This window comes from Sapajus apella, unplaced genomic scaffold (assembly GCF_009761245.1).
Source record: "Sapajus apella isolate SASKATOON/1434 unplaced genomic scaffold, GSC_monkey_1.0 scaffold126, whole genome shotgun sequence".
Taxonomy (NCBI): domain Eukaryota; kingdom Metazoa; phylum Chordata; class Mammalia; order Primates; family Cebidae; genus Sapajus; species Sapajus apella.
In genome coordinates, this window is record NW_022437066.1 from 198,349 (window position 1) to 211,748 (window position 13,400).

The 13,400-nt window shown below is 43.1% G+C and overlaps 1 protein-coding gene across 15 annotated transcripts in view; it reads right to left on the reverse strand.

The window, feature by feature from the left end:
* Window positions 1–13,400, reverse strand: part of CACNA1B (calcium voltage-gated channel subunit alpha1 B) — a 237,163-nt gene that overhangs the window by 118,176 nt on the left and 105,587 nt on the right. For all 15 annotated transcript variants that reach the window (XR_004263942.1, XM_032261876.1, XM_032261881.1 and 12 more), the window contains exon 16: window positions 2,791–2,908. Coding sequence is in view for 14 of the 15 variants with exons in the window: in XM_032261876.1 (XP_032117767.1) it covers window positions 2,791–2,908 (118 nt within the window). In the remaining variant the exon portion in view is untranslated. The remainder of the gene's footprint in view (window positions 1–2,790; window positions 2,909–13,400) is intronic.

Genomic DNA, 13,400 nt, shown 5'->3' on the forward strand with positions numbered 1-13,400 from the left:
GCAAAGCTCAGAGGCTGTTCTGGAGCCATCTGCCTCTGCCTCTGCCTCCTAAAGAGGGCCCATGGTGTGCCTGCTCTGCTCCCGTCTCCAGAGCCCCAGCCAGCACAAGAAGCCTCCCCACAAACAGCTCCTGCTCCACAGACTCCAGGTGGGGCTCCACTGCCTTCTGGGTCCTACGAGCAGAGGCCACCTAAGACAGACCACGAGCACGCAAACCCACCCATGGCCAGCACATGCCAGGCTCCAGGTCCTAGGCCCACAGATACCACCTACTGCTACCTCCCCTCCTTTTCCACTTCCTGTGCCCGCATGGTATCTTGGGGCCGCTCCCTTGCAGTGTCCCCCCTCGAGATCACAGGCATCATGTCAGGCCACAAACATGGCAGATGGCATGATCTGGTTCCTGGGACTGCATCCCTCCCTGAACTGACCCCCCAGGAGCACTGTGTGAGGTGCCGCCTCACCTTTTAGAAATGAAGAAACCAAGGCCCAAAGGGAGCACCCACCCCAGGTCCTGGCACAGGTACCGCCTGGGGTGCATGGCCTCCTCCTTGAAGCTTATGGGACGAGGCCCTTGTCCAGTCACTGACCTAAGTCACGATGTTTTCCTTTGCAAAATAAACACTGCCTTTCCCCAAATGCTCATCTCCCTGCCCCTGCACAATTTCCCAGAACCACCCCAACACAGTCAGGACCCCAGCTGTGACTTGGATCTACCCCTGTAGATCCTGGCCATCTTATCACTCCAGGTTTCTCAGCCCAGGCCCTGCTGACATTTGGGGCTGGGCAATCCCCTATGGGATGCCAGGCAGCACCCCTGGCCTCCATCTGCTTGAGGCCAGCAGCCCCTCCCCGTTAGTGCTGACAACCAAAAGTGACTCAGACACTGCCAAATGCCCCACAGCATCTGCAGGAGAGGAAGCTGCCCCCGTTAGAACCGTGCACTCCACGTGATTGAGCCCATTTCACTACAGGCCTGCACAACTCACCCCACCCAGGCTGCAGCCACTCTCCCTGTGTGCTGGACTGTGCCAGGCCGAGTAGAAGCTGGCTCTGTATGAGGCAAACAACAATGACCCTGGATGTACAGGTGCCCCCTTCCTGAGGCTCAAGGGAGCCCATTCCCCAGGGCAGAACCTCACAGGTTGAGTCCACGCAGGGCTCCAGCAGAGCCTACAGGATAGGACCCTGAGGACAGGCTGACACCTCCAGGCACCAGCCACAGCCACTGACACCCTCAGAGGCCTTTCCATGCCCAGAAAGCAGGACCAAGGGCCATGCCCCTTGGGACCCAACCAGAGGGCCACATGGGTGTTGCAGGAGTGATGGTGAGTAGACAGGGAAGGGGACACTCATGGCCAGCGTGCCTGGCATTGAGTGTCCGGGTCAGACTCAGCTGTTGCAAGCCACTGGCCACCGCTCTGTCTCGAGACAGGGCACCTCCTTCTGGACACCAGCTGTCCTGTCTGAGGCCTCTATCCCTCTCTGACGACCATGGCTGCCTTTCTTTGGTGCCTCTGGTGCCAGCCCCACGGCCACCCATCTCCAAAGCAGACACTGGAGGCTCCCTGGAGCCCCTCCTAGGCTCACACTCAGCTTCCCAGGGAGGTCCAGGACCTGAGCTGCAGCCTAAGGACTACCCCATGACTAACAAGGCTGAGACAGGAGCCTCTGCTGGGCCAACCTGGGAGAGGTGGAGCAAGGAATGAGGACCTAGGGAGATGGAGACAGGACAAGGTGGTGAGGTGTGCAAGGGCACTGAAGGCACTGGCACCAGTGAGGCAGAGAGACGAGGACAGACAGACCGGATGGAGTGGCCAGGCATGTGGTGGCCGTCGTGTGTGAGGTCGGGGGAGAAGCAGGGAGAGGAGGTCAACTGTGAGATATTGTCTCCAGCTCCTCAGGGCATTACAGGGTGTTCTGCCACAGTGGTTCTCAAATTACTTCTCCCCAGGCCAGCAACACCAGCTCCCCGGGCAGCCTGTGAGAATGCACATTTTCAGGCCCCAGCCCAGCCCCACTGCCTCTGCCACCCTGGGCTATGGCTGGAATCCAGGCTTCCTATCCCTCAGGGGACTGTGATGCCCAGGTGACTTTGAGAACCAGAGACACTTCTCCGAGGCCTGGATTTCCCTCCCAGTGAGTGGGGGCACCTGCACTCACACTGCCTGTCACAGCCCTTAACCCTGCCTGCCCTACGAATGCTGCAGTTGTCCCTCCAGATCTTCCTTGGCCCCAGCCCTCTCCCCATCATGGTCCCTGGCTGAGGCAGAGCTCACCACTGGCTGCTGGGCTCGTCCTGACCCCCACAGACCCACCCTCTGACTCAAGGTCCTGAAATAACCCAATTGTCATCCTCTACAGAAAACCTTTCCTTACATTTCTCTGCAAGGGGGACGGTATCAGTAGGGGGAAGGGTTGTTCTTTGAAGTCCAGTGCCAAAACCCAAGTAGGCAATTAGATCAGTGTGAAAAAGAAAACCCACCCGCCCTGAGCGTGAGGCTCCCTGACTGCTGCTCAGAGTCCGTCCTGAGACTGTTGCTGGCTGCACCCCCCCACCTCTGGATACACCCCACATGCAGCAGCTCATGCTCCCTCAAGCTGAGCCCCACAGCCTCCAGACCCCTGCGCTCAGGCCACCTGCAGAACGTTCTCCATCTACACTCAACTCTGAGAATGCACCTCTCACGATCATGGCCCCCAGTCCTCCTGGAGGAATCCACATGGTGGCCATGGGGAAAAGGAGGGCCAAACACTGACCACCCTCTGCCCCACCCCACAGAAGGATACAGTTTCCAAACAGTGTCAGGACAATGAAGTAAAAGGACGAGAACATGCCTTTGCTGACGCCGCCTTGCGATTCGATCCCGTGATACATCACTGCATTCCAGTCCTCTCCCGTCAGGATCTGTGAGGATGGAGAGAACACAAGGCAACCCCCCATGGCTGCCTCCCCCCCCACACACACCCCAACCCACATGGATGCATGCACACCGCCATGTCCACGCGCACCACCATGTCCACACACGCACATCCAGGTCTTTAGATGGTGCTGCTTCCAAAGGTCTGGGCATCGCAGAGTCCTCCAGAAAAGCTTCCAGAAGCACATGACTGCAAAACTGGGTCTTAAAAGATTAATATGCTCTGGGATTTCAGCCAGAAATGAAAAGGGAGCTCCCAGCAGGAGGAGGTGGGCAGAGCCGAGGAGGGCAGCAGTGAGCTCAGGCACGGAGGGACGAAGCAGTGCCATCCACGTCACTGTGCTGCAGTCGAGGAAGCCGAGGTTCGGAGGAGACTGGGCTGCACCTGGCCACCCAGCAGAAGCAGGGCCTTACGCTCTCAGTTCCTGCCACTCCACTTGGTGGGTCCAGCCTCACAGCCTGGCTAAAAGCAACCCTTGTAACAGTAGCAAACCCATGTCTGTTTTCTACTTTTTGGAAACATACAAGAAAATAAAATAATAAGCATCGTGTCCCCCACCCTAAATGGAAATTTGTACATATTTTAGGGTACTTATATTTTGATATATGCATACAAGGAATAATGATCAAATAAGGATAAGGTATTCAGCATATCCACCACCTCAAAGATTTAGTATTGTGTTGGGAATATCACAAATCTTCTCTTCTGATTATTTTGAAACAGACAATATATTGTTAGCTATAGTCACCCTACTGTGCTCTCAGACACTAGGACTCGCTCCTCTATCTGTGTTTGTTTCCCTTAACCAGCCTCTCTTCATCCCTTCTTCCCACAGCCTTCCCAGCTTCTGGTAGCCATCATTCTATCCTCTCCCTCCAGGAGATCGACATTTTGCTCCCACATCTGAGTGAGAACATGTGAAGTTTGTCCTTCTCTGCCTGGCTTATTTCACTTAATGACCTCCACTTGAATCCATGTTGTGGCAAATGACAGGATTTCATTATCTGTGTGGCTAAACAGTACTCCGTTATACGTGTACCACATTTTCTGTGCCCTTTCATCTGCTGACAGACACTTTAGCTGATCCTGTATCTTTGCTATTGTAAATACTGCTGCCATCAGCACGAGGAGGCAGGCACGGCTTCGGTGTTCCAATTTCCTTTCCTTTGGATAAACACCCAGCAGTGGGATTGCTGGATCCTGTAGTAGTTGTAGATTTTGTTTCTTGAGGAGCCTCCACACTGTTTCCCAGAATGGCTAGATTGATTTACATTCCCATCAACGGTGTGAGAGAGTTCATTTCTCTCCATATCCTTGCCAACATTTGTTATTTTTTGTCTTTTTGATAATAGCCATCCCAAATGGGTGAGATGACACCTCACTGTGGTTTGGATTTGTCTTTCCCTAATGATTAGTGATGTTGAGTATTTTTTCATACATCCGTTGGCCAATTGTATGTCTTCTTCTGAGAAATGTCTATTCAGAACCTATGCCCACTTTTAAATGAGATTGTTTTTTTGCTGTTGAGTTCCTTGTATATTGTGGACAATAGTCCTTTGTTGCATGAATGGAACCAAGTCTTCAGAGTTCCAGGACACATCTAACACATATGCATATGCATAAACAGAATACAGTATATGTGCTAAACACCACACCCAGGAAGGTACCAGACTACACGTCATCCTTCAACTTGCTGTTTTCATTCAATATTACAATTTTGAGGTTTCTCTTTTTTTTTTTCTTTTTTTTTTTTTAAGACAAGGTCTTGTTCTGTTGCCCAGATTGGAGTACACTGGGCTCACTGCAACCTCTGCTTTCCAGGTTCAGTTGATCCTCACACCTCAGCTTCCCAAGTATTTGTAATTATTCCAACAAAATTCTTGCAAACTTTTACTGAGATTTATTTCTGGGTACCTGGAAGTTTTGTTACTACCGTGAATGAGACCTTTCTTTTAAACTGAATCTTCTAATTGAATAATACTATTATAAAGAAAAGCTATGTTTTTGTACATTTATCCTGTGTTCAGCAACATTGGTGAATTCTCTTATTATATCTAACATATTACCTAGGATTTTCTATAGCAAATAATGACGTCATTTGCATATAGTAATAGTTCTATTCCTTTCCAGTCTTTCTTTCCTTTTCCTTTCTACGTTAGCTTCGACTGCGTGAACACTAGGCATCCTTATTTTTCTTTTAACAATACTTCTTTCACTATTATCTATAATCCTTGCTATACCTGTGTGTAGTCTCTTTTAAATAACAGCTTTATTGGGATAGAATTCACCCATTTAAAGTGTATAATTCAATAGTTTTTAGTATATTCACAAATATGTGTCAGTATTATCACAGTGAATTTTAAAACATTTTCATCCCCTCAAAAAAAGAAACTCATATCCATTAACTATCACCCATCTTGGCTGTAGGTTTTTGGTAGACACTCTTTACCTGATTTTTTTGACTCCTGTCAATTCTTAGTATAACTTTTTTATTGTGAATGAGAGTTGACTTTTATCAATGTTTCACTTTTCTGCATCTATGACATATGTTCTCTTTTAACCTATAGAGGTTAGGAATTATACTGACAATTTCTTGATTACTAGAATGAACACAGTTTAGCTACACCATTCTTTTTTAATATACGCAGCTAATTTAATTTTTGAATATTTTGTTTTAGATTTGCAGACATTTGTGATGCAGATAAATAAAACACCAAAATAACAAGACCATAAAAAAGCATGTTGTTAAGGAGACTCATAAAGTAGTTAATTGTATAGCAACACTGACCAAGGGGGAAAAAAGCACAAATAAAAATTATAACACAAAAAAGGGTCATAATTATCAGAAAAAGAGATTTTTTAAATTACAGAAGAATATTATGGCAACTCTATGCCATGAGATCCCAATGAATCTCCTTTTACTGGGCAGATATTAGAATGCCTGCCATGTTGGGCAATATTCAGGTGCTTAGGATGGTCAGTGGACAAAACAAATGCCCTGCCCCATGGAACTTGCATTCTGGTCTGCATTTTGTCCTAAACCATCCTTGCATGGGTTTGGTGTCAAGGTTGTACTAGCCTCCTGAAATGATTTCTTCCCTTCTCTGAAATTGCCTGAGTCAAACAGTTATTTCTTCCTGGAAGGCTTGGTAAAAATCACCTTATAACTGACTGGGCCCCAGGCAGGAGGCCGAAAGATGGTAAGAGAGCTCTGACTATCGGCTAAATTTATTTTATTGTTATGAAATGTTCAGGTTTTAAATAAATCTTTTTGAGCTAATTTATGTCTTCCTATAAAAATGCACGTTTCATCTAACCTTTCAAATCTCATAGCATAAAGTTGCCATAATATTCTTTTGAGATTAAAAAAAAAAAAATCTCCTTTTCCTGTAGTTATGAGTCCCTTTGGGATTACATTTTTTATTTGTGCATTTTTTCCTTGGTCAGTCACTGTACAATTATCTCCTTCATGAGTCTCCTTAAGAACGTGCTTGTTATCTTGGTATTTCAGTGACCTGCATCACAAATGTCTGCTCTTAGCATCACCTGCTTTCAACTTTTCTTTGGTTTATTATTCCTTCTTCTAGATTCTTCATATGAGTACTTGCTAAGCCAGGCTCTGTGGCTTATGCCTGCAATAACAGCATTTTGGAAGGCTGAGGTGGGAGGACTGCTTGAGCACAGTAAGTTTGAGACCAGCCTGGGCAACACAGTGAGACCATACCTCTACAAAAAATAGAAATAATTAGTCATGGTGGTGTGTGTCTATTCTCCCAACTACTTGGGAGACTGAGGTGGGAGGACCACTTGAACCCAGTTCGAGGCTGCAGTGAGCCATGATTACAACAATGCACTCCAGCCTGGGTGACACAGCAAGACTCTTTTTTTTCTTTTTTAAGAGTATTTGTTTATTTTTTATCCTTTTTTTCTGATAGCTGCATTAAGATTATAAATTTGAAGTATTGTTTTAGGTTCCTCTTACAAGTTTTGATATTGTTCAGTTCTAAATATTCTGTAATGGCCATTGTGATTTCTGATTTCTTCTTTACCCCAAATCCTTTAACTTACAAATATGGAGAAGATATTAAATGACTTTTTATTAACAGTGCCTGTTTATTTAAATACCAAAGTTGTGTTCTGTAAGACAGCAATTATTATTATTATTATTTTTTTGAGATAGACTTTTGCTCTGTTGCCCAGGCTGGAGTGCAGAAAAGTGATCTTACTGCAACCTCCCACCTCCTGAGTAGCTGGGATTACAGGCACCCACCACCACACCTGGCTAATTTTTGTATTTATAGTAGAGATGGGGTTTCGCCATGTTGGTTTCACCACGCCAGGCTGGTCTTGAACTCTTGACCTCAGGTGATCTGCCCACTTTGGCCTCTCAAAGTGCCAGGATTACAGGCGTGGTGCATGTGCCCCAAATAATGAATATTCTATTTGCTATCTGTTGATAGTTCTATATGTGACAATTGGTTCATGCTTTTACACCCTTTCTAATCTTTTGCCAGTTTCATCCTTCACTTTGACTGAGACACGTTCTCTCTCATAAGATGGTAAAATTTTTATTTCTCCCTGTAATTCTGTCAGTTTTTGTTCGATGTTTTGAGGCCACGTTGTTAAGTCCTGCAAGTTCATGCCCTGAAGTATATTCCTTCTGGTGGCATCCTCTTTTCATCATGTAATAATGCCTCTTAATTCTATCCACTCTCTTTTTACCTTTACCTCTATTTTGGCTGATATTAATGCATCAGCTTTCTTTTGTTTTGTTTTTTTGAGGCGTAGTCTTGCTCTGTCGCCCAGACTGGAGTGTAGTGGCACAATCTCAGCTCACTGCAAGCTCTGACTTCCAGGTTCAGGCAATTCTCCCACCTCAGTACCAACACGCCCAGCTAATTCTTCATATTTTTAGTAGAGACAGGGTTTCACCATGCAGGCCAGGCTGGTCTCGAATTCCAGACCTCAAGTGATCCGCGCACCTCAGCCTCCCAAAGTGCTGGGATTACAGGCATGGGCCACTGTGCTGGGCCTACACTAGCTTTCTTTTGGTAAATGTTTAGTTAGTTTATCTTTTTGTATCCCTTTATTTTTCAATTATAAAAATATTTAAACACTCAGACAGATGCAATGAATACTTTAACAAACCTCTATGCACCCACTACGCAGCTTAAGAAATAAAACATCAAAATGTGGTTTGAACTCCCCAGTCTCATTCCTCTCCCTTTCCCACCTCCCAGCAAGTCCCACCCCACCACCAGGGAAACCATGTCCTGAACTTGGTACTCCTCATTGCTGTGCAAGCTTTTATACTTTTACCACATACATATCATAAACACTATATGCCATTGTTTCACACATTGTTTATCCTTAAATAGAAACATATGCTATGAGTGTATTTAGTTGTAGGGCATCCATTTTGCCTTCTGCACAAATAGATCACTTTTCTCTTATCCATTCCCCGATGATGAACATGCCGCTGATTTCCAGTTTTTTGTTATTACAAATAATGCCGCGAGGATGGCTTTACCGGTTTCCTTGTGTGCTTGGGCAAGAAACTTTCCAGGGCATATACCTGGCAGGAATTGCTCGTGCCAATTCCAGTGGACAGGATATAATGAATTACTCTTCAAAGTGGTTCTATCAACCCATCAGCAGCATAAAGAAACCCTAATTTCTCTACTTCTCTAAATCTTCATATTGTTAGATTTCTTACTTTTGGCTAAACTGACAGGTGGAAATGGTTGTTTCATCGCAGGTTTAATTTGCATTTCCCTAGCTGCAGTAAAATTGACCGTAGTTTTTACGGAGTTTTTCATTAGCCTAGTTTCTCCTGTGAGTTACTTGTTTTTACACTTTGTCCTTTCGTACTACACTGTCTGTCTTTTAATCTGTCTAGAGCTCATTTACATACTTGGTACAACGTAGGAATCCAATTTCATGTTTTTCTACATAGACACCATCTGCAATGACAGCGCTTGAGTTTTCTGTGCATAAATATTTCATCTGTAAATAAAGACATTTTTCTGTCAATCCTGAGAATTTTTATTTCATTGTTTGTTCTACTGTGCTAAAACCCCTGACACTAACGTAACTGCTAAGAGGTTTTATTTAGGACTCTTAGGTCTAATTTTTTTTTTAGAAAAAATTTTTCACATACATTTGAAGCATACACATACAATGAGCCCTATGTGCCCATCACCCAGTTTCAGCCATCGGCAACATCTGCCATCTCATCTCTACTTTTCTCACCTCTGGCTGATTGTGCTTGTGCTAGTTCAATGCTTTCTCTGATCATACAGGGTTTTTATCCACCTTAATCTGTTAGTGTGACAAATTACATTCATAGGTTTTCTAATGTTGAATTATCTTGCATTTCTAGGAAAAATTTCAGCCAATTATAAAAATAATTTTTAAGAATATCTAGATTGGCTGGGCGTGGTGGCTCACACCTGCAATTCCAGCACTTTGGGAGGCCGGATCACAAGGTCAAGAGATTAAGACCATCCTGGCCAACATGGTGAAACCACGTCTCTACTAAAAAATACAAAAATTAGCTGGGTGTGGTGGCATGCGCCTGTAGTCCCAGCTACTTGGAAGCCTGAGGCAGAATTGCTTGCACCTGAGAGGCAGAGGTTGCAGCGAGCCAAGATCACGCCACTGCACTCCAGCCTAGCGCCTGGTGACAGAGCAAGACTCTGTCTCAAAAAAAAAAAAAAAGAATATCTAGATTTTATTAGTTTCCCCCCCTGGATACTTTGCTTCTGTGTTTGCAGTAGTGACCTATATTTTTCTTTTCTGATAGTGTCCTTGTTTTTTCATTATCAAGGTTACTCTAGCTTCAATGAGGGGCGAGCTATTCTTTTTTATATTCTGTGGAGGAGTCTGTATAAAATTAGAATACCTTCTTAAATAGCAGAATTCACCCATAATACTATCTGAACTTGGTAACTTAAGTAGGATATTTTTAATTATTAAATTTCTTTTTGAATTATTTTTTACTTTAATAGATTTTTGGGGAACAGGTGATGTTTGGTTATATGAGTAAGTTCTTTAGTGATCATCTCTTGAGATTTTGGTACACCCGCCACCCAAGCAGTGTACACTGTACCCAATATGTAGTTTTCTATTCCTAATCCGCCTCCCACCCTTTTCCCCAAAGTCCACTGTATCATTCTTATGCCTTTGCATCCTCATAACTCAGCTCCCACTTAAAGAGTGGGAGAATATACAATGTTTGGGTTTCCATTCCTGACTTCCTTCACTTAGAATAGTAGTCTCCGATTCCATCCCGGTTGCTGCAAATGCCATTATTTCATTCCTTTTTATGGCTGAATAGTATTCCATAGTATACTGGAATATACTACATTTTCTGTATCCACTCGTTGACTGATGGGCATTTGGATTGGTTCCATATTTTTGTACTTCCAAATTGTGCTCCTATAAACATGCATGTGCAAGTATCCTTTTTTGTATAATGACTTCTTTTCCTCTGGTTAGATACCTAGAAGTGGAACTGCTGGATCAAATAGTAGATATATTTTTAGTTCTTTAAGGAATCGCCACATTTTCCATAGTGGTTGTACTAATTTACATTACCACCAACAGTGTAAAACTGTTCCCTTTTCACCACATCCACACCAACATCTATTATTTTTTATTTTTTGATCATGATCATTCTTGCAGGAGGTAGTATCACACTGTGGTCTTGATTTGTATTTCCCTGATCATTAGTGATGTTAAGCATTTTTACATATGCTTTTATATATCTTCTTTTGAGAATTGTCTATTCATGTCCTTAGCCCACTTTTCAATGGGATTGCATTTTTCTTGCTGATTTGAGTTCTTTGTATATTCTGGGTATTAGTCCTTTGTTGGATGCATAGATTGTGAAGATTTTTTCCCACTCTGTGGGTTGTCTGTTTACTCTACTGATTATTTCTTTTGGTGCCCAGAACTTTTTAGTTAATTAAGTCCCATCTATTTATCTTTGTTTTTATTGCATTTGGTTTTGGGTTCTTGAGCAAGAAGTCTTTGCCTAACCAGTATCTAGGATTTTTTCCAACATTATCTTCTATAATTGTTGTGGTTTCAGGTCTTAGATTAAGTCTTTGATCCATCTTGAGATGATTTTTGTATAAGGTGAGAGTTAAGGATCCAGTTTCATTCTCTTCCATGTGGCTTACCAATTATGCCAACATTTGTTGAACAGGGTGTCCTTTCCCCACTTTATGTTTTTGTTTGCTTTGTTGAAGATCAGTTGGCTGTAAATATTTGGGTTTCTGTGTTCTCTATTCTGTTCTATTGGTCCATGTGCCTATTTTTATACCAGTACCATGTTTTGGTGACTATGGCCTTGTAGCATAGTTTGAAGTTGGGTAATGCGATGCCTCTAGCTTTGTTCTTTTTTTTTTTTTTTTTTTCTGAGATGGAGTCTCACTCTTGTCATCCAGACTGGAGTGCAATGGATGGCATGCTCTCAGCTCACTGCAACCTCTGCCTCCCGGGTTCAAGTGATTCTTCTGCCTCAGCCTCCCAAGTAGCTGGGATTACAGGTGCACGCTACCATACCCGGCTATTTTATGTTTTTGTTTGTTTGTTTTCAAGTAAAGACAGGGTTTCACCATGTTGGGCAGGTTGGTCTCAAACTCCTGACCTCAAGTGATCTGCCCACCTCAGCTTCCCAAAATGCTGGGGTTATAGGCATCAGCCACCATGCCTGGCCTTTTTTGCTTAGTCTTGCTTTAGTTATGCAGGTTCTTTGTTGGTTCCACCTGACTTTTAGGACTGTGTTTTCTAGTTCTCCAAAAAATGACGGTGGTATTTTGACAGGAATTGCATTGCATTTGTAGATCGCTTTTGGCAGTGTGGTCATTTTCACAATATTGATTCTACCCATCCATGAGTATGGGATGTGTTTCCACTTGTTTGCATCATCTATGGTTTCTTTCAGCAGTGTTTTATAGTTTTCCTTGCAGAGGTCTTTCACTGCCTTGGTTAGGTATATTCCCAGGTATTTTCCTTTTTTGCAGCTACTGTAAAAGGGGTTGAGTTCTTGATTTGATTCTCAGCTTATCACTGTTAGTGTATAAAAGAGCTACTTATTTGTGTACATTAATTTTGTATCCTGAAACTGCTGGATTCTTTTATCAGTTCTAGAAGCTTTTTGGAGGAGTCTTTAGGGTTTTCTACATAAACAGTCATATCATGAGCAAACAAATAGTGACACTTTGACTTCCTCTTTACCGATTTGGATGCCCTTTCTTTTTTTCTCGTCTGATTTCTCTGGCTAGGACTTCCAGTACTAGGCTGAAGAGGAGTGGTGAGAGTGGACATCCTTGTCTTATTTCTTTAGGGAATGGTTTCAGACTTTTCCCAGTTTAGTATTATGTTGCCTGTGTGTTTGTCACAGGTGGCTTTTATTACGTTAAGGTATGTCTCGTGTATGCTGATTTTGCTGAGGGCTTGATCATAAAGGGATGCTGGATTTTGTTGAATGCTTTTTCTGCATCTATTGAGATGACCGTGCGATTTTTGTTTTTAATTGTTTATGTGGTGTATCACATTTGTTGACTTGGATACGTTAAACCATCCCCACATCCCTGGTATGAAACCCAGTTGATACCAGTGGATTACCTTTTTGATATTCTGTTGGATTCGGTTAGCTAGTATTTTGTTAGGATTTTTGCATCTATGTTCATAAGAGATATTGGTCTGTAGTTTTCTTTTTTGGTTATGTCCTTTCCTGGTTTTGGTATTAGGGTGATAATGGCTTCACAGAATAATTTAGGGAGGATTCCCTCTTTCTCTACCTTGTGGAATGGTGTCAATAGGATTGGTACCAATTCTCCATGACAGAATTCTGCTATGAATCCATGTGGTCCTGGATCTTTTTTGGTTGGTAATTTTTTTTTTATTACCATTTCAATCTTGCTGCTTGTTATTGGTCTGTTCGGTGTATCTAATGCCCCCTGATTTAAGCTGGGATGGTTTTATCTTTCCAGGAATTTATCCATCTCCTCTAGGTTTTCTAGTTTATGTGCACAAAGGTGTTCACAGTAGCTTTGAATACTCTTGTATTTCCGTGGTATCAGTAGTAATATCTCCCATTTCATTTCTAATTGAGCTTATCTGGATCTTCTCTATCTTCTTGGTTAATCTCACTAATGGTCTATCAATTTTATTTATCTTTTCCAAGAACCAGCTTTTGGTTCAGTTTATCTTTTGTAATTTTTTGTTTGTTTCAATTTCATTTCTTTCTGCTCTGATCTTCATTACTTCTCTTCTTCTGGTAGGTTTGGGTTTGGATTGTTCTTGTTTCTTCGGTTACATGAGATGTGACTTTAGATTGTCTACTTTTGCTCTTTCAGTCTTTCTGATGTAGGCATTTAAGGCTATGAACTTTCATCTTAGCACTGCCTTTTCTGTATCCCAGAGGTTTTGATAGGTTGTGTCACTATTATCATTCAGTTTAAGGA